Source organism: Cricetulus griseus, chromosome 8 (assembly GCF_003668045.3).
Source record: "Cricetulus griseus strain 17A/GY chromosome 8, alternate assembly CriGri-PICRH-1.0, whole genome shotgun sequence".
Classification (NCBI taxonomy): Eukaryota; Metazoa; Chordata; class Mammalia; order Rodentia; family Cricetidae; genus Cricetulus; species Cricetulus griseus.
Window position 1 is genome coordinate 10958981 of NC_048601.1, and position 27175 is coordinate 10986155.

The window sequence follows — 27175 nt, forward strand, 5'->3', positions numbered from 1 at the left end:
TATTATTATTATTGGGGTTTGTGTGCATGTGTGTGAAGCATATGTGTGGTCATTCATACCAAGGTACACATGTGGAAGTCATAGGACAACTATTTTGGGAAACAATTGCTTTCTCCCACTTATATGTCAGTTCTAGGAATTGAACTCAGGCCACAAGGCCTGCAAGGCAAATACCTTTACTCACCGAGCCACCGAGCCAACCAATGGTATGGAAAAGCAGAGAAGTTCACGTCATGGAGGCCAGGCAGCATAGATAAATAAAAGCAGGAAGGGACCTGGACAATATTCAGCCTTCAAAGATGTATCACCAGTGACCTACTTCGCTGAGTAGACTGACCTCCTGTTTGTTTTTACAGGGCTCCTCTGATGGCCAGGTCCACGGCGACCTCCTGTAACAGGTGGGAGTCATTCTCCAACACAGGTTGGACCTTGCTCCATGCAGTCTGCATGTATATCCATTTCCCAGGAATAAGAACACAGAACAGAGCATCACTTTAACCTCACAGGCGTGCTCAAGTTCAAGGGATAAATTGTGTGATCATTCTAAGAAATGAATGATCATTTCTTAGATCATTCTAAGACAAAAAAAAAATAGGACATAGCACTAGTTTCATTTCCATTACTGTGATAAAATAACTTGGCACAAAGAAACCTAGGGCAAAACGGTTTATTTGGGTTTACGGGTCCAGAGGACAGAGGTCAACAGGGGGAGGAAGACTTGGCAACAGTCGGGGAAAGCATGATGGCAGAAGCAGTAAGACAACTGATCACACTGTACCTGCACTGAGGAAGCCAAGAGAAAATAGCAGCCCTGGTGTCCCCTCAAAGGCCACCCCCAGTGACCCACTTGCTCTAGCAAGTTGCCACCTCCTAAAGACTCTACAGTCCTCCCATAAGTGCCGAGTGTTGACACATATGAGCACTTGGGGACATCCAGATACAACCCACGATAGAGATGGCAGCCAAAGAAGGGACAGAGAGTCTGGGCAGATCAAAACATCCACCATACAGAGAGACTATTATTGGGGTTCAAATCAAAGCTCTGTCCTCACGGGGCAAACGACGAGGACCAAAGTCCACAGCCTTGATCAACCTTTGCTTTTGTACTCCAACATGGAAAATAAGTCCCACTTGTTAAAGTTTTACAAGTTGACCCAGTAATTCCTTTCACTTGTCTCCCTGCATCCCGGTCACTAAAACCCAGCTAAACCCAAAATAGTGAGATGTTCTCATCCATCACAGCTTTTGTTAGTCTAATTGGTGACTTCTTGCTTTCCAAAGTGAAATGCTTGCCTCCCTCCGTTCACTCAGTTGGAGGGTCAGGCTTCTACGAGATTCAATATTCCCCAAAGCATGTGTAGGCTCGTTGACGAGCTCCTGACTGCCGACTAATCACCAGTGAGTCAAAGGGCACCTTTTGATTCTGATTTCTTCCGAGAGGCTGTTCTACAAGCATGGGGTCAACCTAAAGGAAGGGGGTTTATTTCATATTTTCTCCTTTCATTAGAGAGCTTAAATTACTTCCTTGTAAACTCTGCTCGTTACCTAAATGTACTAGCACTTTTGTTTCCTAATTAACTTTCTTATCAGAATCCCAAGCAAAAATAACAAGAAATGTAATCGTGATAAGGTACCCTGCCTCCTCAAAACAGATTTCCTTCTGCACTTTATCTCTTGGCACTGTTCTGGCTTGTTTAATTAAAATATCAGAAATTATTAGACTCAAATTATTTCTTGATCTGGCGCTCAAATTCCCCTGAAAAAGTGTTCCTCCTGCCTCTATATTTAAACCTTTATCTGCGTGAGGCAGATGAACTTCCATATGTATGCAACTGGATTCACATAATTCAATATAATTTTGGAAGAAGCGTCTAATTTAGTCTCTAAGTAATTAAACAAACAAATCAGCTTTGGCTATGCTGAGCCTTGAGTGTTTAAATGTTGTGGTCTCCTTTCTTGGGCTTGTAGATTGTCAAGAGGAATAGCATTAATGTGCAAAAACCTGAAGAAATTTTAGCATGGAGCTGTGAAATTCAAGGAAGCCATCTTATTTTTTTTTCATTAGAGGAATGGGCCTGGGGTGGGGTGGGGGAGGCCGGGGAGCCACCAAGTCCAAGCAACTCACATAGTAGCATTCAAGGGAAGCAGTCATGTCCGTGACACACTTTACCACCACTGATGAACTAGCCTTACACGGTGGCCCTGGGCAGCAGAAGACAGTGAGACATCTCCTCCGGTGTTTCCAGGTTGGAGCTTGCTTGCTTCTGGTGGAACTGTGCGAGAAGCTGACTTTCTTTGAAGTCGCCTGCAACATGATCCCATTTTGCACGGTGAAGCTGGGCTATTTCAACCACCAGGCAGCCATTCTCAACCTGTGCTTTATTGGGGCATCAGTCTTCACCCCTACGTTTGTGGGATGGCTTGCAGATAACTACTTTGGAAGGAACAAACTGGTGTACATGTCCTTAGCGCTACATTTTCTAGGTGAGTGCCCCCTGCTAACTGGATTTTGGTTTTTTGGTTTTTGGTTTTTGTCACACAGCTGAATAAGATCTTGTCAGAATTTTTAGCTTATTTTATTCCTACCCCGTTCTTAGCATAAAATATAATAAATGAGCTCTGTTGTTTCAGCTTATTTAAGTCTGTATATTATTTAGGCTGTAAGTAGATGTGTATATACTGTGTTTTCCAGGATTTGTAATGCCCAGAGCATTCTGGGTACTACAATTTGGCTAATTATACCTTTGCATGTCAATCTGCTGCACACCTTAGAACGTCCTTGCTTCCCTCTTTGTGCTCCAACTGAAATTTATGACAGATCCTTTATGAAACATGAAATTCATTTGCTTCATAACTAGATGAGATATGCTAAAAAAAGGTCATTGAAGTTCGTGTAGAATATCTAAGAAGTGTTTGGGTTTATAATTAATCATATAGTAATTAGGTTTCACTTGAATGCATTTAACTACGGTTAGATGATTTAAAGGTAAGTAATTCAGACTGGGCATTATAATTGTTTACATAAAGAAAAATAAACATACTCCAGAGGCTTGGGAATGCTTGATGGGGCATAAAGAGCAAGCGGTGGATAGTGTGTGTGTGTGTGTGTGTGTGTGTGTGTGTGTGTGTCTGTGTGTGTGTCTGTGTGTCTGTGTGTGTGTATATGTGTCTGTGTGTGTGTCTGCATGTGTGTGTGTGTTTGTGTGTGTGTCTGTGTGTGTCTGCATGTGTGTGTGTCTGTGTGTGTGCCTGAGTGTGTGTGTGTGTGTGCGCGCGCGCGCTCGCGCGCCTGTGTGTGTGCAAGCCTGTGTTTGTGTCTGTGTGTGTGTGTGTGTGTGCATGTGTATGTGTGTCTGTGTGTGTGTCTGCATGTGTGTGTGTGTGTGTGTCTGCATGTGTGTGTGTGTGTGTCTGTGTGTGTGTCTGCATGTGTATGTGTGTCTGTGTGTGTGTCTGCATATGTGTGTGTGTGTGTGTCTGCATGTGTATGTGTGTCTGTGTGTGTCTGCGTGTGTGTGTGTGTGTGTGTGTGTGTGTGTGTGTATGTGTGTCTGTGTGTGTGTTGTGTGTGTGTGTGTGTGTGTGTGTGAGTGTGTGTGTGTGTATGTGTGTGTGTGTGTGTTGTGTGTGTGTGTGTGTGTGTGTGTGTGTGTGTGTGTGTGTGTGTGTGTGTGTGTGTGTGTGTGTGTGTGTGTGTGTGTTGGTCAGAGGACAACGTTGAGGGGTAGGTTTCTACTTTGCATCCTGTTTGTGGCAGAGTCTCCCTTGTTTCTACTGGAGAGACATGTAGGCCAGAGTAGCTGGCCTGTGAGCTTCCAGCCACAGCTTAACCTAGCTGTCCCACCTCCTAGCTTAACACAGGAGCGCAGGGATTAAAGACGTGTGTCACCACATCCAGCATTTTACATGGGTCCGGAACTTCGGGGTTGGTGGCTAGCACTTTTACCCACTGACCTATCTCCCTGGCCCTGGCTCACAACCTTACATTGGATCATTCAGCCCTTCTTCCTGGAAAAGCAGGAAGAGGAGAGATGGAAACAAGAGCTGTTAAATGGTTTACTTCAGCCAACAGCACACACAGCCACACACATGAGGCTAATTGAGTGGAGAGCCTGGCAGTCTCAGCGTGGTAGTTTAGGCAAGAGAGAAGCATGAGACATGATACCCTGGCGGTCGGTCATTCCCAGAAAGGCATCTATGTGATGAAGGGCCTGAGACAACCTCTCAGGTTCTGAGTTCAAGAGCCTGGCGGGTCGTGTGCTGCTGACGCATAGCACGTAGGGCAGCAGAAGTGCTTGCTGGCTGGTGCCTGTGAAGAAGCATGGTAGACAGTGGGTGCCCAAAGCCCTGGATTTCAAGCAGGAGGAAATGGCCGGTCAAGAAATTGATGAGCGCGTGACTCTGATTTGTGACCATCACTACTCAAATTCTGTGACATAGAGACTGATCTGGGTGACAGGTATTCCTTCAAATTTCAGAAAAACAAAATGTTTCTTTCAACCTAGTCTGTGGCAATGTGTTGTTCTGGGGTCTGAGAAGCAAGCAAAGGGAAAAACAATGGATTTCTTCTGGCCTGGACTTTCAAGGGAAGAAAGAGAAAAATCTCCAGGTGAAGAGGTTCCCTGTCCGTGGCAACACCTGTGAGGAGAGTAGGGCTGGATGAGCGGACAGTGCAACCCTGCTGTTGTGTATCAGGGATCGCTTTCTGACAGGGGACTAGCTAAGCCAAGGTGGGAAAGAGGAATTCTCCTTGACTGCCACACCACAGTGTTCAGTCACTTTCTTGTTTAGTGCTGTTATTTCCATCGGTCTGAACTCCTGTGTAAGTCATCACACTACGACACAAGTGGGAGATCTTAACTTTGGAATTTTTCCAAGCAAAAAGAACTACATGAACTTCCTATGTGCTCTTGTTGTCCTTTGGTTGGTTTTCTTCTGTGTCTCTCTGCATGTGTGTCTGTGCCTCTCTCTGGCTCTCTCTTTCTCTCTCCCTCCCTCCTCTCTCCTCCCTCCCTCTACCCCCCTCTCCCCCTCCCTCCCTCTCTTTTCCTCCCCCTCTCTTTCCCTCTCCCCTCCCTCTCTCCCCACCCCTGACCCCCCCACCCACATACTGGGTATGGAAGCCAGGGTTCACACACACTGGGCAAGCTCTCCACCACTGAGCCACATCACCATCCCTTTTAACCTTCTTATTTTGAGGCAGGGTCTCTCTAGCTTGCCCAAAAGGTCTTAGAAAACACTGTGTAGTTTTGGGCCTTGAAACTACTTTAGCCTCCCAGGGAGATAGATTGTAAGCCTGTGGCGCTAAGCTTGGCTTTGTTTTCTTCTCCAAGTTATAACCCAGATTTTCCTCTCGAAACTGCCAGGACATTGCAACCTGTTACTAAATATTAGAGATTCTAACCAAAGTATGACCTCTGTCTGAATTAATATCAATTTCGATTAAAAATGCAGCTTTCTCCTTGACCATGGCCTACCAATGGGGCTGCCAGTCATCTGTCCAGTTCCAGCCCACATACTGTTTTACCAATGTGACTTTCTGAAAAAGAATGAATTCATATTGTCTCATACTGCTTCTATTACCTAAAAAATAAACTACGAATTTAGCTTATCAGACTTTTATAATTTATATGAAATTTAATACCCTGGAATAGTCTAAGACGAACTCCAATGACATTGAAATCCTGGCTACATGCCTACTTCCCCCCCATCCATTCATTTTCCTCTCTGTCTGAAAGAGTTCTCCTGCCATTTTGTCAAGCCCCATGTTTATTGTTGTCCCCTCTGTGTTTAGCCTCACTGTTATCAAGTATAGAAAACTGCATGGGCTGGGGAGATGGGTGGTTTGGTTGCTAAGTGCTTGTCATGCAAGCACAAAGACATGAATTCATCTCAGAGCCAACATCCAAACACATGATGTGATGGTACCCAATTTTATTTCAACACTGGGAGATGGAGACATGCTGCCTGCTAACATGGAAGCACACACACACACACACACACACACACACACACACACACACACACCTATTCACCTCAAATATGGAACTTATGACAACCAAAGTAATAATTGCATCAAAATTCAATTTGGTGAGCCAGTGAGTTTGTATTTGGGGTTACTGATGGGATTATGGATGAGAGATAATTTATAAGGGCAGGGATGACTCAAGAGCAGGGGTCCCACCAGCACAAAGCCCACTCCAGCCTGTGTGATGACATGAAATGCACGTCCCTAGAACTCTGTACATGATTTTCAGACAGCTCCAGGGTCAGGCACTATCCTCTCTGCATCTCAGTCTGCATTCCACCCCCAGCACTTGTTTGCTGCCTCTATGACTCTGGGGAGGGTCTTGGTGAATTTAGTTCATCTCCTGGGTCTCCTGATCTACCCTCTCTCTTCTAGAAATAATGTTTCAAATTCAGACGAAACCACTACACACCACTAGCCAACTTGACAAGCACCAGGTCACTGAGATACCTCTACTTTCAAAACCAAAGTGGGTAGATCCTAAGGTATATAGAATACCCTCAAAGTCTCCCTGACTTCCCCATACATTTACACACATGTGCCAGAACACATATGTGCACACAATCTACATGACTGCAATTACGCTTCTGCCATGCACCTGTTCTCTGCACGTCTGCTATTACTGATGTACCCACTCACTCTTATAAGATATGACAGCATGTTTCCCAGCACTTACAGATACAGACAGATGACTTATGCAGGACGCAATGGCACACATCAAGGAAAGAAATTCTTATCAAATATATCACAGATTTGTATTTTTGCCACATCAGTTTTGCTAGAGATAAAAATGAAGTCTTGATGTAATGAAATCAGAGTGTTGTGACATTTTCTCAGAGGATGGAAACAAAACACTTTCGGGGCTTACACAGAGGCACTATGAGGTCTAGAGGGAGAATGTCCTTAAATAGATGGTCACTGCAGGGGCCAACTGAGATGAGCTTGCTGTTGGCTAGCCCTTGGTACTGCCATATCTCTCATGACACTTACGGAGAAGAAGATTATGTAGTAGAGAAACATGTGTCTTCATATCTGGCTGACCTTGAAAGAAAACACTTCAAACTCAACAACTTTCAGGGTCTACTCTCAAGGTCAATTAGCCCACGGATGAATGACAATCAAATGCATGTGTTCTCCACATGGTAAAGTCACATAGAAAAGATGTTAAATGCTGTTCCCAATTTATATGTCTGTGGAACTTGAGATCTAATTGAGGAACTAACTGCCCAGAACTATTTTATAAAAATTTGTACCAAGAAAAGGTAATGTCAAAGTAGTTGGACAGAAGTAATTAAATGGACAAAATAACATTAATAGCGCTGGGGGGGGGTGTAGCTTAGTGACAGAGTGAATGCCTAATGTGTGTGAGACTTTGGGTTCCAGTCCTAGTACCACGGGAAAGAAGGATGGATTGAGGGAAGGAGGGAGAGAGGGAGGGAGGAAGGGAAAGAAGGAGGGAAGAAGGGAAAGATAAGTGGACAGAACAGGAAGGGAACTCGACCAACTGACATCTCAATGTCAGTTTCAAGAGTAAACATAGCACATGAAAACGCTTGACAAGGAATGGGCAAGTTAGCCAGCGATGGGGCTGCACAGTAACTTCCCTTTGATGAGTGGAATCATCAAGTGAGGGCCCACAAGGTAACAGTGGAAAAGATGCTCACGCTTCCCTTGTCACTCCATACCCAGTCTCCTCCTGACTGGTCTCTGTGATTCAGGGCACACTCCTTTTCCCCAACCCTGGTGTCTCACCTCTCTCAGAATGCCAGGATCAGTTAAAACAGGCAATAAAGAGAATTTTCTTTTTTATGTAATTTCTTTATACGTAAGTCAACTATAAATGAATGACAATGTTATGAGTTTGTTATCTCATTTTCAATTATGTGTGTGGGGAACTGGGTTTGTGCACGGAAGTGCAGCCTGCCAAGGACAGAAGAGGTATCTGACACCCAATTCCACTCGGTCCTCAGCAAGAGCAGCACATGCTCTTAACCACTGAGCCGTCTCTCCAGCCACAGAACTTTCACACTTAGAAAATCCAAGCCATCCCTGAAATTGCATTGATCAACATAAGTATGCTAGTAAGACGCCCATACAACCACGAGCCTTGCACTGGAAAACGTTTATTTAGGATGTGCTCCGGCGAGTCTTGCAGGTCTGTGCTATTCGTATCCTCCTGCTCTCTCTGTCAACAGGCACTGCTTTGTTATCCGTGCTTGCTTTTCCCTTGGAAGATTTCTATGGAGGCTCTTACCCTGTGGTTAACAACGTGGCCATGGAGGAGAGGGCTGGCCTGTTTCACACAGCACTGCTGACCCTCTGCCTGGGGACGGGAGGAATAAGAGCTGTCGTTTGTCCTCTGGATGCTTATGGCCTTCAAGAGGAGGAATCAAAGAAGCCAAAGTCTTTTTTTAACTGGTAAGTGGCACTGGTTAGGAGAAAAGAACATAAATATAGTGTTCTTTCCTTGTTGGGGTTTTCCCACTGTATGGCCTTACTCATTAGTTGAGCTAGGTTAAGTGAAAGTGTGTGTGGTGACATCCATGACAATGATTCAGGCAATTATCATGCTCAAGGTTGGACACAGAACTCAGTTTAGAACACTTGCTGCATTTCCAGAGGACTGCAGTTTGGAACCCAGCACCAAAGTCAAATGGTTCACAGATGTCTGTAGCTCCAGTCCCAGGGAATCCAGTATCCTTTTCCGGCCTCTGCAGACACACACTTGCATGTGCACATATAGGCATGCAGACACATGCACACACACAAAAATAAACAATAAATCTTAAAAAAAAAACAATAATGGGCACATGTAAGTCAGAGCCAGCAACTTCTAAAGAAAATGATTAATTTATCCTCCAAGTGATAAGGCATATAGTTGTTTGTCACGATGAATAAAATGTGGCCTCAGAGCCAAACAGGCCAGGTGGACCTCTTACTTCTACTTACCACAAGTGACTGCCCATGACCAAGTCACTTCTCTCTAGTATGTTCGTGTCTGAAGACAGCACTAGTATTTTCTCAGGCATAACTGCTACAACCAAGAACTTGGTGCACAGCTGCAGATACTCAAAAAGGGAAGGATAGCTGGAGTCGTTATGTTGACTTGTAGCAGAGGAGACTGGAAAGTCTGGTAAGTCCACAGGTCAGTGTAAAGAGGAGATGATAACGAAAAAAGAGTATTTCAGAACGTGTTGTATACAGTTCTGCCCGTATCAATGCTTCTCACCAACATCATCCCAACACCTGCAGGAGTTAAGGTTTTATGATGCTTTTCTGCCTAGCCTGGGGAATATGAGGGTATTGCAAGCACGTATGTGTGTGCGCACGTGTGTACATGCACATGGGCTCCTACAATGGCCAGAGGTTCACCCTTGGTGTCATTCCTCAGGAGCTATCAAGTTTTTTTGAGAAAGGGTCCCCTATTGGCCCCCTGGAGCTTTCCAATTAGGCTAAGTTGGATGGCCAGTAAGGTCCAGGGACCCCATCTCTCTCCACATCCTTAGATCTGGGATTACAAGTGTGCATTGCCATGCCTGGCTTTTTGTATAGGTGCTGGGAACCGAACCTGGGTCCTCATGATTACATAGTACAGCCTTCACCTGTTGAGCCATAGCTCCAGGCCCTATATGTTTTTAAAGGAACCACTTTACGTATTGTAGAATAAAATTCAAGAAAATAAATGAGATCTGGAAGTTAATGAAGAGTCACTGTTGGCAGTTTAGTGTGGAATTTCTTTTGGGTGCTCTCTGCTCATTAGTGGGTATCAAACAGCTGTGAGCCACCATAAAAGTCTACATGACAGCCATTTCACACCTTCCAGCTAAAGGATAGATCAGCTAATGTTTCTGGAAAGTTCTATTTAGATCCAAAATGTCTCCCCAAAGGCCCATGTATTGAGGGTTTAGTCCCTGACTTATGGTACCATGGAGAGGTTGTACGACCTTTGCATAGTGGAGTCTTGAAAAAACACAAGTTAGGGTTTTGAAGGAGACACTGGAATTCTGGCCCTTTCCTCTTGTTCTACTTGCTTCTTGAGCACAACCAGGTAAGAAGCTTTGTTTGACCATTTGGCTCCAGCCACAGCCACAAGGTACTGCATTGTCACAGACTCCCTAGCAGTTGGACAGGACACCAAGGGCTCACTGAAATCTCGAGAGCTATGACATCACACTTTGCTCCTTTTGATTGTTGCCTACATATTTGTCACAACAGCTGAAAGCTAGCAGAGAGACACTACTTTCACTCTGTGTTGGGTGTTCTTGTTTTCGTTGTTGCCTTATTTTTGCTTCTTGTTTGGTTTTGTTTGGTTTGGTTTAGTTTGGTTTGGTTTGTTCTTTTGGTGTGTGTGTGTGTGTGTGTGTGTGTGTGTGTGTGTGTGTGTGTGTAAAATGGGTTCCCAGCATTGTCTAGAATAGCCATCTCTCCATCACTGTTATCTCTGGGTAAATCAAGGAAGACAGCACCAGACAAAAATGTTGAAAAAATTCAATCTTACAAACATTGAATGAGGGCTGGAGACACGGTTCAGTAGTTAGAAGTACCTGCTGCTCTGGCTGAGGACTCAAGCTTGGTTGTTACCAGTACCCGCATGTGGTTAAAGCCACAACTCCAGTTCCAGAGCGTCTGACCCCCTTCTGAGCTAGGGAGAAACCAGGCAGCCAGCAGCTTTGCATACACATGTGGAGGCCAAGCACTCACACCCATTTGAAATTTTAAAAACTGCATTAAATGAAAAACCTTTCGAGTCAATGTTATCTATGTGTATGCAGCTATACAAGCGATTTTCTTCTCTTCCTCATTCTTCTCCCCCTCCCGTCCTCATATTAAACATTACAAAACACTCAAGCCTATGTTGGATTAACCCTAATGTAAGGGAAGGATGGGGTCTGTCAAAGGGAGAAGGGGTGTTCACTTCCTCTTACCAAACTCTGCCCAGAGCACAAGGAGATCCTTCTTTTTCGTTCTCTTTGGAGGTTTCAATCCTTAATTAGCAACATCATTTTGATTAAATAAGACTCTGGAGGATTGCGACAGGAGAGCGATCAGTTGTTCTGAAAGATAGCTGCAGAGACTTTACTGTACTGTGGTTTTAGTCATTCAGAGTTGTGTTTAATCAAAGTGACATTTCTCAGGGTTGATTACAAAGGGACATTATGTGACTGAACTACTTCCTTTGGGAAACAGGGAGGACTCCCCGTGGGTTTGTGCTTTAGGGGGTTGAGTGGGAGGCTAGGGAACAGCACACAATAAATCTGAGGAGCTGGGAGGAGCCAGGCCAAATTCAGGAAGAACACATGTAGCAAATACTTTTTATTATTTCATTAAAATCTCTAATGAAAATGATCATTCGGTGTCTTTGAAGCCTAAAGATACAACTGTCTAGAAAACTAGATCAAGAACCACAGTCTTTCTCTCTTTTGGTTTGTTTGCTTTCTTGGTTTAAATACTAAACTACAGAACAAATTTTATCACCATCTACTTACTAAAGTTAGTAGAAATAAATGGCATGAATGAAATACCAGTTCTAGAACATTCTAAATGGGTTGCTGGCAAGACCGACAGAGACTTCACTGGCAGGTGGGCAACTAGCTGGCAATATTTTGTATTGGTCACTTGGGAGGGCTATGCCCTCCCTCCAGCCAGGTTGGTAGCTTGCAGAAAGCTGGTTTTCCCAGGCACAGTGTGGGATACCTCAGAGGGATGTATTTATTGCTGCTTATGTGCGTACCACTGGTGTTTGAATTCTAGAGAGTATTATTATTATTGAACAATGAGCAAGTCATAGCTAAAAATCTTCATTGCTCGAAAAGAGAACAACCCACTTAATAGGCAGCCATCTTTAAATGGCTGTCCGTTAACTCAATTATTTTCTCAAAGTCCAAAAATCCCCTAATGGGCTGAGGTTATAGTTCAGTGGTAGAATGGTTGCCTCGCGTTCATGAGACCCCCAGGTTCAATTACCAGTGCCACAAAAGAAAAATAAAATCCTCAAAGTTGCAAGCATGGAAAATGTAATTGATTTCAGCAACACCTTTCAAATGAAAACACACAACTTAAATCTCACTGATGTCTGTGTTAAGTCCTGATACCGGTACAAATGTCAGGCGCTCATAGTTGTGAGACCTTTAGGGAGACGTGTCCTTGCGTCTATCCCACCCGAAGCTCCCCCGCGATCCTGTTAAGCTGTGTAGGCTGGAAGTTTTAGGAATTGAAAACCTCTGTTCTGAGTAAGGCCGCCATAGGTAGGGGAGAAAGCCCCTGGTAGCCAACGGTGCCATCTGGAACCGAGTCTCTGTTACCGAGTTACCTCTCGGGAAGCATGAAGTTACAGCTCTCTGAAAAGGAGCTCTCTGCCAACAGCCCGGTGTGCGTACCCAGATCAGAACCCAGCTCTTTCTGGGATTTCCAGGTTCTTAGCCATGCAGTTACGAGTCACCACAGTGGAGCTAATGTAAGCCAGCACACCTGAGCAGGTTCTTTCCTGGAAGCCAAAGGATGGTGGAAAATTAAATCTGTTCATGCCCGTGATTTTAAAACCTACCACCGTCAGCTTCAAATCGCTCTTCGCATTTTTTTTTCTAGTTACTTTACCTGATAATTTACATTCTATCTCTATTTCACAGTGTGTTGCATTAGGGAGAATCGAAGTCCCAAGTAAAATATTGACTGGGTTCTTGAAAGGGGTAGACGATGAATTTATTCCATCCCCCGCATTTCAGATGTGTGTAACTAAATTGACCCTACACTACGTCTGTCCCATACAAAGACTCTTTGTGTTGAATATTGTGGTGGCTTGAAAGAAAATGCACCCCCCCCCCCGCAAAAGACTAGTACTATTAGGATATGTGCCTTTGTTGGAGTAGCTGTGGCTGTTTTAGAGGAAGTGGGTTGTTACTGTGGGGGTGGGCTTTGAAGTCTCCTATGCTCAAGCTACTTCCCGTGAGATAGACCACATCCTGTTATTTGCATGGGAAGATGTAGGGCTCACAGCTCCTGCTCCAGCACCACATCTGCCTACAGGCTACCTTGCTTTATGCCATGATAATAATGGACTAAACCTACGCGCTGTTAAGAAAGCCATCACGATTAAATGTTTTCATTTATAAGAGTTGCCCTGGTGATGGTGTCATAGCAATGGAAACTCTAACTAAGACAAATAATTACTCAAATGCAGAATCTTTGTTTTATGGAAGCACTGGAGTTAAAAACTGATTGCTGCACCAATTTTTCCAGAACTCAGAGAGCAATGAGTCTCAACTCTAGGTGCACACTAAAGCTACCACAGCATCCTTTAAAAACATACCAATTCCTGCAGGCCAGCAGTCTGGTTTACATCAGTTTGACACAGGACACAGGGAAGGGAAATTGTTTACTGCATTTTCAAGTTGAGAGACTTAGAGTTGAAAACCACTGCTCTCAAACAGTGTTACTAGATTTTAATATTCCACAAAAGCAGGTGGGTTCCTTGTGAAGTAAATGTCCAGGAATCCAAGGCATACCTCAGTTCCATGACAAGTTTGAGGCCAGCCTGGGCATATAGAGATCTTGTCTCAAATAAATAAGTAAATAAACAAAAATCATGTTAGTTTGGGGGAACTATTTACATTTATTTTATGGCAGGGAAAATGATGATTTACAAAAGAATTAAATATATATACATTTACATATAATATGTACTGCAGAAGAAAGAGGCAGAAGGGTCAGGAGTTCAAGAACTGCCTTGGCTATATAGCAAGTGTGAGTTGATTCTGGGCTACACCTTGCTTTAAGCTCCTACTACCCCTTAAAAACAATAATTCTCAAATCTGACCCCAAACATCATGCATTAGAAATTCCTGAAAGGAGTGCTCAGTATTGGGAAAAGAAAGTAGAAAGAGGTGGAGGAGTAGAGTTAAAAAAAAAAAAAAGCATCAGAGATCTGGGGAAAGAAGGGAAGCCAGTGTTGGTCAATTAAAACTACAAGTTCTACTTGACCCCTGATGTCCACTATCAAGATTAATGATCATTTGTCAGCATCTTGGCTTGGAAAAACAATTTCAGGAAAAAAAAAAGAAGAACTATAACACTTTTGCTTGCTTCTTGCCTCTCCAAATACACATACCCTTGCCAGAATATTATTTCAAATATTTCGATAGACTCACAGTTATGCTAGGAGAATGGTAGCACCAACCACCATGAAATCAGAAATTAGTGTTCATGTGTTTCAGTGATTCTTTTTTTGTTTTGTTTTGTTTTTTTGTTTTTGTTTTTCGAGACAGGTTTCTCTGTGTAGCTTTGAAGCCTATCCTGGCACTCGCTTTGGAGACCAGGCTGGCCTCAAATTCACAGAGATCTGCCTGCCTCTGCCTCCCGAGTGCTGGGATTAAAGGTGTGTGCCACCAACGCCTGGCTGTGTTTCAGTGACACTTATAAAATGTCTCTGTTCTAGTCAACAGTTACAGATCTGCTAAAGATCTTTGCATCTTTCAGGGCAAAACAAAATATTCTTTTTTGGGTCCCTAAGTTGTCCACTCACATTAGGAGAACCGGAAACTTCCAGAAAATTTGCCTCCCCTCCTGCATACCTTCTCAGGTTAGTCAAGAGCTCCTCTAGTTTTTTCTGTTAAGAAACACTTAAAATAAATCTGGCCATCTAAGAAAAAACAAAGTAATGATGTTACTTTCAAGTTATCACTAAGTAAATTAAGCAAGTGTTTAAAACAACGCCAAAATGATGGCTGAGATTTGTGACGAGAAATCCCGGGGATCATACAATTTTTTAAAATCGCCTTCACGGTTCCAGTTGTTTGCAGTTTCATGCCCACATTTAAACTCAGACTAAATTGTGCCCCTGCTGCTTTCAGTTTTCCTTAATCACTGGTATTTGTTTTGCTTTAGTGCTTTGCTCTCTGACTTTCTATGTGAGAGGTGTTTTATACATTCAATTTACTGGTGAACTCTGAGATGAAAGGAGCCTTAATGGTAAGCTCGAAGACTGGGCTTTCCTTTTATTTATTTACTTTTTTGCAGATAATACATACATAATTTCACCCTTAATTATCTGTGGCTTGTCCTGTGCACAGAACTGTAAAGACGGATGAAGAGTGTGTCTGTGCTGAGTAACTCTTTCAGAAAATTACACAGTCAAATGGGTGGGATGACTTTGGTTAAACTACATTTAATTCTTTATGTGAGATCACCTCTTCTACACAGATAATTTGATGCTGCAATTCTTTAGAGTTCCAGCTAGCTTCCCTAAGATTTAAATCTTGGAGTAATTTTTATTTTCCTTGACCCCCTTGGGAGCCATTCGGTGTGGATCACCTTGTGGTACACTGAAGAGTCACAGAGTCTTCTTGTATTTTTTCAATAGTGCTTGCTTACCATTCGGAGAGGGTATGGAATTCTGAAGAGTGAACGTAGCAAAGCATTGCTTTTGGTTCCCACCTCTCAGTTGCTACAGCCAAGGTTCAAGGGAACATCTACAGTTAAAAGGGACAGTTTGCCACAGCATGAAAGGTTAACGCCAGGCTGAGCCTCAGAACTCTACCTGGTTGTCCTTGAAAATTCTAACTGGGTACCCCACCTATATTGTGACAAACAAATTTAGGAGTCTTTAATGGCCGCTGTTTTTCTTATAGTATGTCACATCCTTAATTAATTTGTCGTGCATCCTCCATTCATTGTGGCTCTTCTTCTGTGCTAGGTCCAAGCAGATAGAGAAGTAGAGATGCAGAATAAGATAATGTTGGTGAAAAGAGAAAGTGACAAAGGTGAAGTCACAGTTCCCTTTAAAAGTTCAGGCATGAGAATGAGAGAATATTTCATAGTGGTGAAGAAGAAACCTGATGTGAACTTTGAAAGCAAGATACAAGTCAATGGAGATAGAAAGTCACGGAGATGAAAATGAGTATGTTTCAGAGTCAGTGCCATCCAGTGGCACTCCCCTTTCTACGCATTTTCACACAGCTGCCACTTTAGCCCTTTCCTGCGGCACCCCTGGCCAACTCTCTCACCGTGACCCAGACCATCACAATTATGACTCCATGCCATGCTCTATCTATAATCACAGAGATACTATGATCACTTGATTCCTTTCCTCTTAAAGTCAGATTTGATCAGTCCCACATTCTCTTTCCTTCCAAAGCACCTCCCCCCACACTCCAGTTATCCGAGAATAAAACCCCATCCTGTCACCATGGCCAGCCAAGCCCTACACGATCTGTACCGAAAGTGTGGGCTTCATCTCCAAACGTCATACCCCTTTGTCTTGGTTTCATGTCACAGTTCTTGTTCTGTAAGTCAGGATTGGAGGGAAAATGCAACAGAGACATTTCCCTAGCACCATGCAGCTAACATCCATTTTTCACTCAACTCTTTAAAATAATCTTCGTCTAGAAGGTATAATCTCTATTTTAAAAATTACACTGAATTCCAGAGCGTGAGAGGTCAGGTAGGGTGTGAGTGATTGTAAGAGTTTAGCTCCAATTCATGTCTTCTGACCGCCACCTCAAAGAAGAAGGACAATATTTATAGTTAATGACAGATGAAACACGTTGATCAAATGTCAAAGCCCGGATGAATAAGGAAATAATGGTGTCATAAAACTGGTAACTGCAGAGGAAAGAGGCACAGAAAGATCACAGAGCCTAAGTCCCTGCTTGGAGGCTGCACAGTGACAAATGGCTTTGGCTCCTGAGTCTGCAGCAAAGGTAGATCAAACCGGATGAGTCACCTCAATTCTCCATGTCTCAGATTTCTTTCCAAAAGAAAAAGTGGGGGGAAAGTTTTGTGAGCTTGTGTTTAGCAAAGAATTCTTAGAAATCACACTGAAAGTATGATCTTAAAAGAAAATAAACCTGATAAGTGGATGCCATCAACACCTTGTTAAGACAATTAAAAGACAAGTCCTGGACTGAAAAGGATTTGTAAAACTATGTAATTGATAAAGAACTCATTTACAGACATATAAAGATTTTAAATTCAATATTAAGGGAACAAACAACCTTTTAAGTGTGTGTGTGTGTGTGTGTGTGTGTGTGTGTGTGTGTGTGTGCAGGTGCACATACTCATGCATACATGTGTGGGAGTGAGGACTCAGTGTTGGCTGTCTTTATCATTCTCCAGATTACTTTTCAGGCAAGATCTCTTATTGAACCTGGAATTTATCAATTGGCTAGATCACCTGACCAGCCGAATCCCTTGATTCCCCCAGTCTTAGACTTCCAGTACTAGGACCGCAGGGGTTGCTATGTCTGGCTTGTTATGTGGATGCTGTGACCTGAACTCAGGTCCTCATGTTTGCAGAGCAAGCATGTCACCGCTAAACCATCTTCCCAGCACTCACTCTCTTTTTAAGTGGGAGACATATTTGCACGAAAGCTTTATCAAAAAAAAAAAGAAGAAGAAGAAGAAGAAGAAGATATAGGAGTTCAAAACTCCCTACAAGAAACTGGATGTCATTAGCATTTAGGGAATGCAAAAGCCAACAACAGTGAGACACTGGTGCAAATCGTCAGTGTTAACCATGATGTAAATGGTTTAGAGCATTGAGGGACATTTGATCACAATGTAGAATGCCACAAAATATAAAGGTCTCAAAAACCATTTGTCAACGTCTTATAATATTATATATTCATGTATCATAAACCCTGGGTATTTCACTCCTGGACTTCTACCTACAGAAAGTGAATGCCCGTATCTGTACAAATACTTGAACATCAATGTTTGTTTAAGCTGTGAGCTGGGAAAAAATGTCTGTCAACAGAAAATGAATGAATAAATACTAAATGTTTACCTAATGGATCCTACTTGGTGGTAAGAAGGACTGTCCTGACGGGGCACCATGAGTGAGTAGCAGATAGGGATGAATCGGGAAGGGACGCTGGTGGATGGGGGTGAATGGAGGTGAATAGGGGGTGGGTGGAGGAACAGATGGGAGAATAGATTAGATGAGTGCGTAAAAGCGAATAAGAGGGCTATGGCAATGGGGGTTGGATGAGCGGTTGGTAGAGTGTAGATGAGGATAGCAGGGAGTAGTCGGGGATAGACCAGTGAAGACTCGGTGAGAAGTGATCAGGGGGTAAAATGGCGCCAGATAGCAGTTGTGGGGGATGGATGGAGATGCATGATCGTGGACATACATGGTAATGGATACGGAAGGATGGGAAGGAACTATAGGGTTGGATGTAGGTAGATGATGTATATGAAGGAGTGGATGGGAGACAGATGGAGAGCGGTTGCTGGTGGGCAGTGTATGAGTGGGGCGGGTGGAATATGGGTAGATGGGCAAGCATGGAGGTGTACAGGGAAGGGATAAGGGCGGGTGAAGGGAGATAAGGCGTGGGGTACACGCAGCTGAGGTGGATAAGGATGGATGGGAAGAATCAGAGGACAGATGGAGATTTAAAAGAGTGGATGGGGGGTGGATGTGGGTTTGATGAGGCTTGGTTGCATGGGACAAATGGGATATTGGGGTATGTAGATGGCGGATAGACAACGCAGTGGGTGTGGGGGGAGTGTGATGATGGTGTGTGGAGTGGAGAGAGAGGGGGGGGCAGAATTTGGAGTGTGCAGAGGGGCTGTATATAGAGAGGGTTGAAGCACAGTGGATGACAGGCGACCAGCACAGCGGTGTGGAGTGGGGTAGTTTGGGGAGGTGTTGCCTGCGGTGGAGAGTATCCGGAGTGTGGGCGGGAGGGCAGGGCAGGGGAAGGGGCGGGACCTTGGGTCAATGGCAGAGCAGTCTCAGTGTAGGGCTTATGCAGGGGCAGTAGATGAGGAGGTGGAGGGAGTGGCAGGTGACACATTCAAAGGAGTGTGGGTATGGGGTATGGGTAGGGGTGAAGGTGCTTTGTAAGGGGGAATGATGGGAGAGTGACGTGTGTGGAGGGGAGTTGGCGGGGAGGTAGAGAAGGCAGTGGAGAGCAGGTGGACGGCCAGGGTGGTTCGCTGACAGACGTGATCGGGAGTGTAGGAACTATTAGAAAGTGGCAGGGGGGGTGTAGAAAGTGTGTTAGGGGGTGTGGTGGAATGGGGTGTAGAAGGAAGCAGCAGGTGTGTATAAAGGGAACAGGATGGCAGTGTGTGAGGGAAGGGGGAGGAGTAGCCGGGACGCAGAGACAGAAGCAGGCGGTGTATAGGAGAGGGAGTACACAGGAGGAAAGATGAGGGAACGGGAGGAAGAAGGAGCGAGGGAGGAGAGGAAGAAGGGAGGGGCAGGAAGGGAAAAGAGGTGGGGAAATAGAGGAGCCGTACATGGAGGGGGGACGTCTGAAGAGAGGAGCCAGGAGTGGGTGGAGATTGGGGAGGGGAGGTAGAGGAGGGAGAGGCAGAGAGAAAAGGAGGGTAGAAGAGGAGGAGAGGGAAGGGAGGAAGAAAGTGATCATGGGAAGTCCTGGTACACATGTCAGGAGGAACTACCATGGCCCTCACTCCTGCGTAGACACATTCCCCTGAGTGCAGGAACAACCTGGGACTTTCACAAAGATGGCAGGCCACAGCTCCCCTCACCATACAATATAGCGAAAAGAGGATTCTGCAGAGTTCGCTGGAGTCCCTAGTCAGTTGGTATTGAGTTAATCATGGGGGAATTTAGTCATGTAAGCCCTTTAAACTTCTACGAACAAAGCAAGCATATAAAGGCATTATTCTATTACAATTTGCGCAACCAAAATGTAAACACTTACATAATAAAACTTCATATACGAGGGGGGCATCTGTACTCAAGTGAGTAAATGGTGTTGTACTATATTATGTTGTACTGTACTTGCTGTATTACTGTATTGCATTGTACTGTACTGTACCGTATTATATTGTATTGTTGTTTTGTACCTCAATGACAGATTTTTAACTTGACATGGTAGGATTATGCCATTGAATTCTAAGCCAATAGGTTCTGATGCTAAATGAGGATCCAGTGAAAGGCTGGGAGGTGAGAGTATCTCCCCAGATGTAATTTGCACACTAGACTCTGGGGTAAGTGGCTTTTTCATGATCCTGGCCATTAAGAAGGGAGAAGGTTTTCTTCAGCTTCATTCCTTTGGCTTAATGCCTAACCTGGCTTTCAACTGGGTAATCTTGAGCTTTCTGTGTTTTTCTGTACTTCGGGATATTTTGTTCTTAAATGATAGACATTTTCCAGACTCATGTGGTCTAAACTGCTTAGGTATAGTCCTGGACTTCACTTTCTTCAGTTGGAACTCGCTCTGTAGAACATGCTGACCTCAAACTCAGAAATCCTCCTCCGCCTCCCAAGTGCTGGGGTTAAAGGCGTGCGCCACTATGGCCAGGCTATTTTGCTGTTGAATGATAGGCATTTTCCAGGCTCATGGAGGATAGACCCCTGCTTCACTTTCTTCAGTAGCTGCGGGGGGAGGGGGGGGATGAAAGGCTGAACCTGCCTAGCCTGACCTTTATTGCATAAGGCTCCCAATGGAAAATGCATGTTGACTTGTTAAGGTGAAAAAAGTATCCACTCTCATGGCAACTATTCTAAGCAAAACAAGGACCAGGAAAGTAACAGGGTGGTGGTGTTCCTACACTTCATGAAGCAAGGAGGAAATGCTATTGCAAAGTCTGGATCAGGGACCTGCCACCTGTTTGTAATCCATGTGTGAAATAAAACACCCACAACCAGAGACTTATGTAAAATAACTGCTGGGAATTTTCTTCTCTCTCTCTCTCTCTCTCTCTCTCTCTCTCTCTCTCTCTCTCTCTCTCTCTCTCTCTCTCTCTCTCTCTCTCTCTCTCTGTACTCCAGGGCCTCCTGGTCCATGAACCTGAACGCAGCTGCAGTCTTTCTGGGAATCTCATGCATCCAGCACTCAGGGGCCGGGGCCATTGTGGCCCTGCTTCCTTCTCTGTCCCTGGTCACCGCCCTGGCAGCTCTTTACATGAGGCACTGCAACCTGATCTATCAGCCAGAGAAACGTGAGTCACGCCTTACCTTTGGTTGGTGGGTAGATGGGAAGGTTTTTTTTTTTTTTTTTAATCTCCATCTTAAATTGCCTGCAATGTCTTTGAACTCACAGAACTGCAGAAGTCTGCAGCCAGAGAATGTCCCTAGTCTCTGCCCTTACCTCCCCATGTGAAACCAGCTCCATCTCTCAGACTTCTCTGTCCCATTCTGGCAGTCACATAGCACAACCGTTCTAGAATCTCATTCATCTGTGTTATGACAAACTTTCACATTCATAATACACATACACAATATTGCATATATAATACATAATACACATTACACCCTGTGTGGATACATGTGTTAACTACTTTTTTTAAAACCCCTCTTCTCATTGTTATGATTGTTCACCAGCAAAGAAAGGTGTTTGTAGAAAGTGAATTGCTTTTTCATCTTACTTTAAGTTTGATTCTTTTTGCTTTGTCTTTTGAGACAAGATCTCATTATATACAGCAATTTGGCCTTGAACTCTCTGTGTGTTCCACACTGGCCTAATCTCAGGATCCTCATGCCCCCACCTCCTAAAAGCTGGGACTACAGGTGTGTGTCACTGTGTCTGAATCCTAAATTCATTTACTTTTAAACATTTTAAATACATATGTAATTTTATATTTTAAAATATATGCAATCTTTTACATTTTTAAAAATTATGTATGTATATTTAATGTTTAATGGTAGCATGTAAGTGCAGTTTCCCTAAGAGGCCAGAAGAGGGCATCAGATATCAGCTACCCTTTAGAGTTACAGGCAGTTGTGAAACACCTAATGGAGGCTGGGGACTGTTTCTCTGCAAGAGCAGCAAGTGCTCTTAACCACTGAACCATCTCTCAGCTTCTAAACTTACTTTTAATGGATACATCAAAACATAAGGCATGCATATTGTTGGGGTATCATGTGACACTTCAATATGGATATACATATTTTGTCTGTAATGTTTAAATTAAGTTAAACACATTTCATTATAGTAAAACATTCAAAATCATTTTTTCCAGTTTTTTTTTTAAATACATGGACTTCGACTGGAATGGTGGTACATACTTGTAATTTCATCATTTGGAAAGTGTAGACAGGATTAAGGGTTCAAGGCCAGCCTCACATCAGCCACATGAGCAAGTTTAAAGCCAGACTGAGGTACCTGAGACCCTTCCACAACAAAACAAAACAAAACAAAACAAAACAAAACAAAACACACAGCACATGGCTGTTTTCTATAGTCACCCTGCTTTACCCTGCACACCCAACTTCCAGATTGTTTCTAAATGTAACTCAGCGCCCACCAGCCAGTCTTCCCCTGTCTCCCTCTATTAATCAGGTTTTTCAAAAGGAACAAAACTGATGGACTGTGAGATTTGCTTCAGTTAAGAAGTGTAGCCAGGTGGTAGTGGCGCACACCCTTAATCCCAGCACTTAGGAGGCAGAGACAGGCGGATCTCTGTAAATTCCATGCCCCCTGGGTCTATAAATCCTGTTCCAGGACAGCTAGGACTGTTATACAGAGAAACCCTGTCTCAAAAAAAAGAGAAGGAAGAGGAGGAAGAGGAGGAGGAGTGATGTCTTGGCTTTGTAGTTTTGTAGTCATAGTATCCACTGATTTCTTTTACATGCATCTAGTATTCCCCATTAAGGGAAAAAAATAGGTCTGTACTATGTTCAGTTGAGTCCTTCAAGTCCCATTTCTGAAGAATATAGCAAAGCAGATTTCTCAAAATACTGAGTTTCTCTCTTCGCTGCCTGCTAATTCCTCCGTCACTCCTCAAAGGTGGCAGCAACTGGCTTTCCACTTTTGGTTTCATTTCTGGATTTTAATTTACTTATTAACATTCTTATGTGGTTTTATGAGTTTAATGTAAACCTATGTGTTTACTATTTTTTTTAATTTTGCAACCTGTGGTTTGGGAATGATATCTATGTACAGTATTTGTCTCTTTGTGGAGTGTTCCCTCTAAACAGACCCCTCAAGTATCACACGTGTGGTAACATGACAGCATTTTCTTCATTTTCAATACTCCCATGTATCTAACATATCACAACATATGGTTAATTTAGACAGGTGACACTGACTTAGAACTCGCTATGTACCCAAGGATGGTCTTGAACTACTGACCTGTCATCACCCAAATGCTTGGATGACAAGCATGTGGTTCAAAACACACTTTTATCCACTCATCTGTTACTGGACAGCTAAACAGAATACACCTCTTACCTAAAGTAAATACTGCTGCAATGAATATAGGTGTGCAGAACCTTCAGGGCTCCACGCCTGGGAATCACGTGCCCAGAAGTAGATCTCATCCTCTTGTCTGAGAGCATCTCCTGCTGCTTTCCTCAACACCTGCGTCTCCCACGCTCCCATCCTCGGTACCCAGAAATTCCTCACACACTCTCCATATTTTATTTTCTCCTTTTACTTTTAAGTGTGGCCAGGTTGATGAATCTGAAGTGATGTCTCGGCATGATTTTGATTGGCATTTTCCAAATGATGAATGACACAATCTTGTCAATGTTTATCAGCCACTTCTATGTACTGTTTGATAATCTATTCAAGTCCTCTGTCCATCTTTTAAACTGGGACATTTGCTTCTAGTTATTGTCAGCTTGTAGAAGTCTGTTATACCCTAAATATTGACCTTATGCTGGATGTGGAAATTACAGTCAGTTTCTTCTATTCAACACTGGCTTTTTGCCTAATAATCTCTCTCTCTCTCTCTCTCTCTCTCTCTCTCTCTCTCTCTCTCTCTCTGATTAGCTGTTATGTGGATGTCATGTCCAAGGAACCAGGACAAAGTGCAAGACCACAAAGACCTTTTTCTTGTTTCCTCAGGGAGGTTGATGGTTTTAGTCTTTAATCTATTTTAAGTTACTGTCTGGTCTACACTATGAGTTAAACATCCAGCCTCGTTCTTTTGTATGTGGTTGTTCATTTTCTTCATCTCACTTTCCCTCTGTGGAATATCACTACTCTGTTGAAGATCATTTAGTAACAGACACCCAGGTTCTTCATTTGATTCCAGGCACCAGGACTGTTTTCTTCCTTCCTTGCTTGCTTCCTTCCTTTCTTTCTTCCTTTTTTTTTTTTTTTTTTTTTTTTTTTTTTTTTTTTTTTTTTTTTTTTTTTTTTTTTTTTTTTTGAGCAGGTTTCTCTGTCTAGTATCCCTGGCTGTCCTTGTACTCACTTTGTAGATCAGGCTGGCCTCTAACTCAAAGAGATCTACAGCCTCTGCCTCCAAATGCTGGGATTAAAGACGTGCATCATCACACCTGGCTTTGAGAACGACACATTTGCTATCACTGTTGCTTTGTAATGTGCTTTGAAATTAGAGAATATCAGGCATTCAAGTTTGCCTTCCTTTCTCCAGACTATTTTCACTATTCAAAGGGACTTGAAATCCCATACAAGTTTAAGGACATTTTTTTTCCTGTTCTGCACACATACACACACACACACACACACACACACACACACACGTATTGCTCTGATCTCTTTGGCTTGAGTTAACATTTTAACGACATTAAGACTTTCTGATAACAATCATAGGATTTTTCCATTTATTAGAATCATCTTCAATTTATTTATTTCCTTTTATTTTTCTGAACTGGGATCTCATGTATCATAAGATGGCCATGAACGCATTACACAGCCAAAGATAACATTGAAGTCCTGATCCTCCTGCCTCACTGCCCAAGTGTTGGGACGGATTACTGATACCCATTAAGGCCCTCCACGTCTTCAACTACTTTTTGCAAAGTTTTGTATTTCTCCAATGTACAGTACTTTCGCCTGGTTGGGTAAATTTATTTCTAAATACGTATCACCTTTCATGTGTACTGTGGTGAATGGCACTGCCTGGTACTGCAGTGTCACTGCCTGGTACTGTGACGGCACTGTGTGGTACTGCATGGTAGTGCCTCCTTAACTTTCTGTAAGAACAGTCATTGTGAGGACACAAGTGAGCAATCAGGTTTTGAGCATTAATTCTGCTTTCTTGTTTATTCATTTTTATATTAATTTATGTTTGTACCACAGTGAGTGTATGTGCACATGTCTGCAGACACCAGCAAAGGTCAGAAGAGGGCATTGGATCCTCTGGAGCTGGAGTTAGAGGTGGTGCTGAGCCTCCACACATGGAGGCTCAGAACAGAACCCAGATCCTCTGCAAGAGTAGCAAGCACTCTGAACTGCTGAGCCGTCCCTACATCCCCATCATTTTGAAGCCTGGAATTTTGCTAAATGTAGTTATTGGTTCTCGAGTGTGTGTCTGTGTCTGTGTGTGTGTGTGTGTGCCTGTGTGTGTGCATATTTGGTGCATTTAAGATCCTTTCATCTGAGAATATGATGTTTTTACTTGTCTCCTGAAATTCTGGCTTGCTTGTTTTCTATTTTTCTCTCTCTTTCACTCCCAATTTTGACTGTCATTATTTCTCTCCCACCCCTTCCTGCTTCATAAAGATTTTTCAATTTTTCTGGTAGTATTAGGAGCAAAACTTAGTTTCCTTAGGTTTTGTTTGGTTGGTTGGTTTTTGTTTTGTTTGTTTTCTATCATTTTTCTGTTCTGTTGTCTCTACATCTTTTCTTCATCTGCCATTAGATTTAATTTATTCCTATTTCTTTAGATCCTTGAAGTGCCAGCTTAGGTTATGAGGTGAGAGATTGCTTCCTTTTCCTTGGCCATGGGCTTCATCCTTAGTACGCAACTGCTTTGCTGAATTGCATGGGTTTTCTAGGTTCTTTTTTATTCCATTTGTCTCCAAATCCTTGCTACATTCTTTCATTTCTTTTCTAACCAGTTGCTTAAGAGAGGCTGGCCTTGTAGGCTCTCTTCATCAATGTCAAGATTTTACTCTTTAGTATATGGATTCACCCATTATTTATGATAAAAATCCTACATATTATTTCTAATCTATAGTATGAATTTTAATCTAGGTTCATGTGTTACTTTCCATGCACAGGTTTTTGTTTTCCTTAACATGGTTCTATTATATTTTCTTGGATTTAACGTTCATAATCAAGTTTATCTACCTTCTCCTTTGTTTCTTGAAGATTCTGAGCTATGGTAGAATAGTTTTACTCTGGGGTTGTAAAATCCATCCCATGTTTTCTTTTACTTTTTATATGTGTCTTTTAACTTTATACCTGTAAACCACTGGAAATTCAATTTGGATAGATTTTTAAGACTGAACACACCTCCTGTCTATATTACTATCAAGTTATTCCCTGTCTTTGATGTTGATTTTGTATGTTATCTTCATTGCATCTTGAATTGTGGGAATTTCTATTGTTCCCTTGATCAGTCTTTATGATAGTCTTACTTAACCCTGCCTTCTTTCTGACATGTTTCCTGCCTCTCCTGTTCAGCTGCATGGTTACCAGCAGCAAAACATCATGAGTTGTACTGTTAACTAATGTCACTCACCAGTGTCCCACCACACCACCCATCATTGTCACTCATCAGAGTCACTCTCCAGTGTCACTCACCAGTGTCCCACCACCCACCATTGTCACTCAGCAGAATCACTCTCCAGTGTCACTCACCAGTGTCCCACCACCCATCATTGTCACTCAGCAGAATCACTTTCCAGTGTCACTCACCAGTGTCCCATCACCCACCATTGTCACTCAGCAGAATCACTCTCCAGTGTCACTCACCAGTGTCCCACCACCCACCATTGTCACTCAGCAGAATCACTCTCCAGTGTCACTCCCTCACCAGCGTCACTCAGCCGTGTCACTTAATTTCTATCGTGTGCCTGTGAAACAGGCAGGAAAGGTAGCATTACTGCTTTGCAGACTGGGCTCCGTGCACTGCATCTCTGCTCCTGGCAGGCCCTAAACTTACCATTTCCATTGTTTTTACCAGTTTGTTCAAACTGTCCTTTCAGAGCCATAATTAGACTCCTGTGCCTCATGCACTCAATATGGAAGAGGCTCAGGGTTTGTTATTCACCAGAGTGCAGACCAAGGATCCAAAAGGCTGAGTTGATTTTCTTATGACCCAAACCCTGCAAAAGTTGACAGAGCAAAACTACAGCCTCTGTGTCTGTGAGTCATCACTTCATGGTACATGCTCTCCTGGTAACCAATAAATGACATCCATTCTCAAAAAGATGTCACTGTTGATCCCAAATACCAAACAAAGGAGAGAAAGGTAAAATGGGGGGGGGGTAAAGATAGTAGGTTTCTGTCTTGCCTGGTTCCACAGCTGCTTTTC

The 27175-nt window shown here is 43.2% G+C and overlaps 1 protein-coding gene across 1 annotated transcript in view; it reads left to right on the forward strand.

The window, feature by feature from the left end:
• The first annotated feature begins 2150 nt into the window (after positions 1 to 2150).
• The window catches only part of Slc15a5 (solute carrier family 15 member 5), a 96151-nt gene continuing 71126 nt past the window's right edge, over positions 2151 to 27175 (forward strand). Inside the window, exons 1-3 of the mRNA XM_027429932.2 lie at positions 2151 to 2484; positions 8224 to 8446; positions 20772 to 20941. Coding sequence (XP_027285733.1) covers positions 2151 to 2484; positions 8224 to 8446; positions 20772 to 20941 — 727 coding nt within the window. The remainder of the gene's footprint in view (positions 2485 to 8223; positions 8447 to 20771; positions 20942 to 27175) is intronic.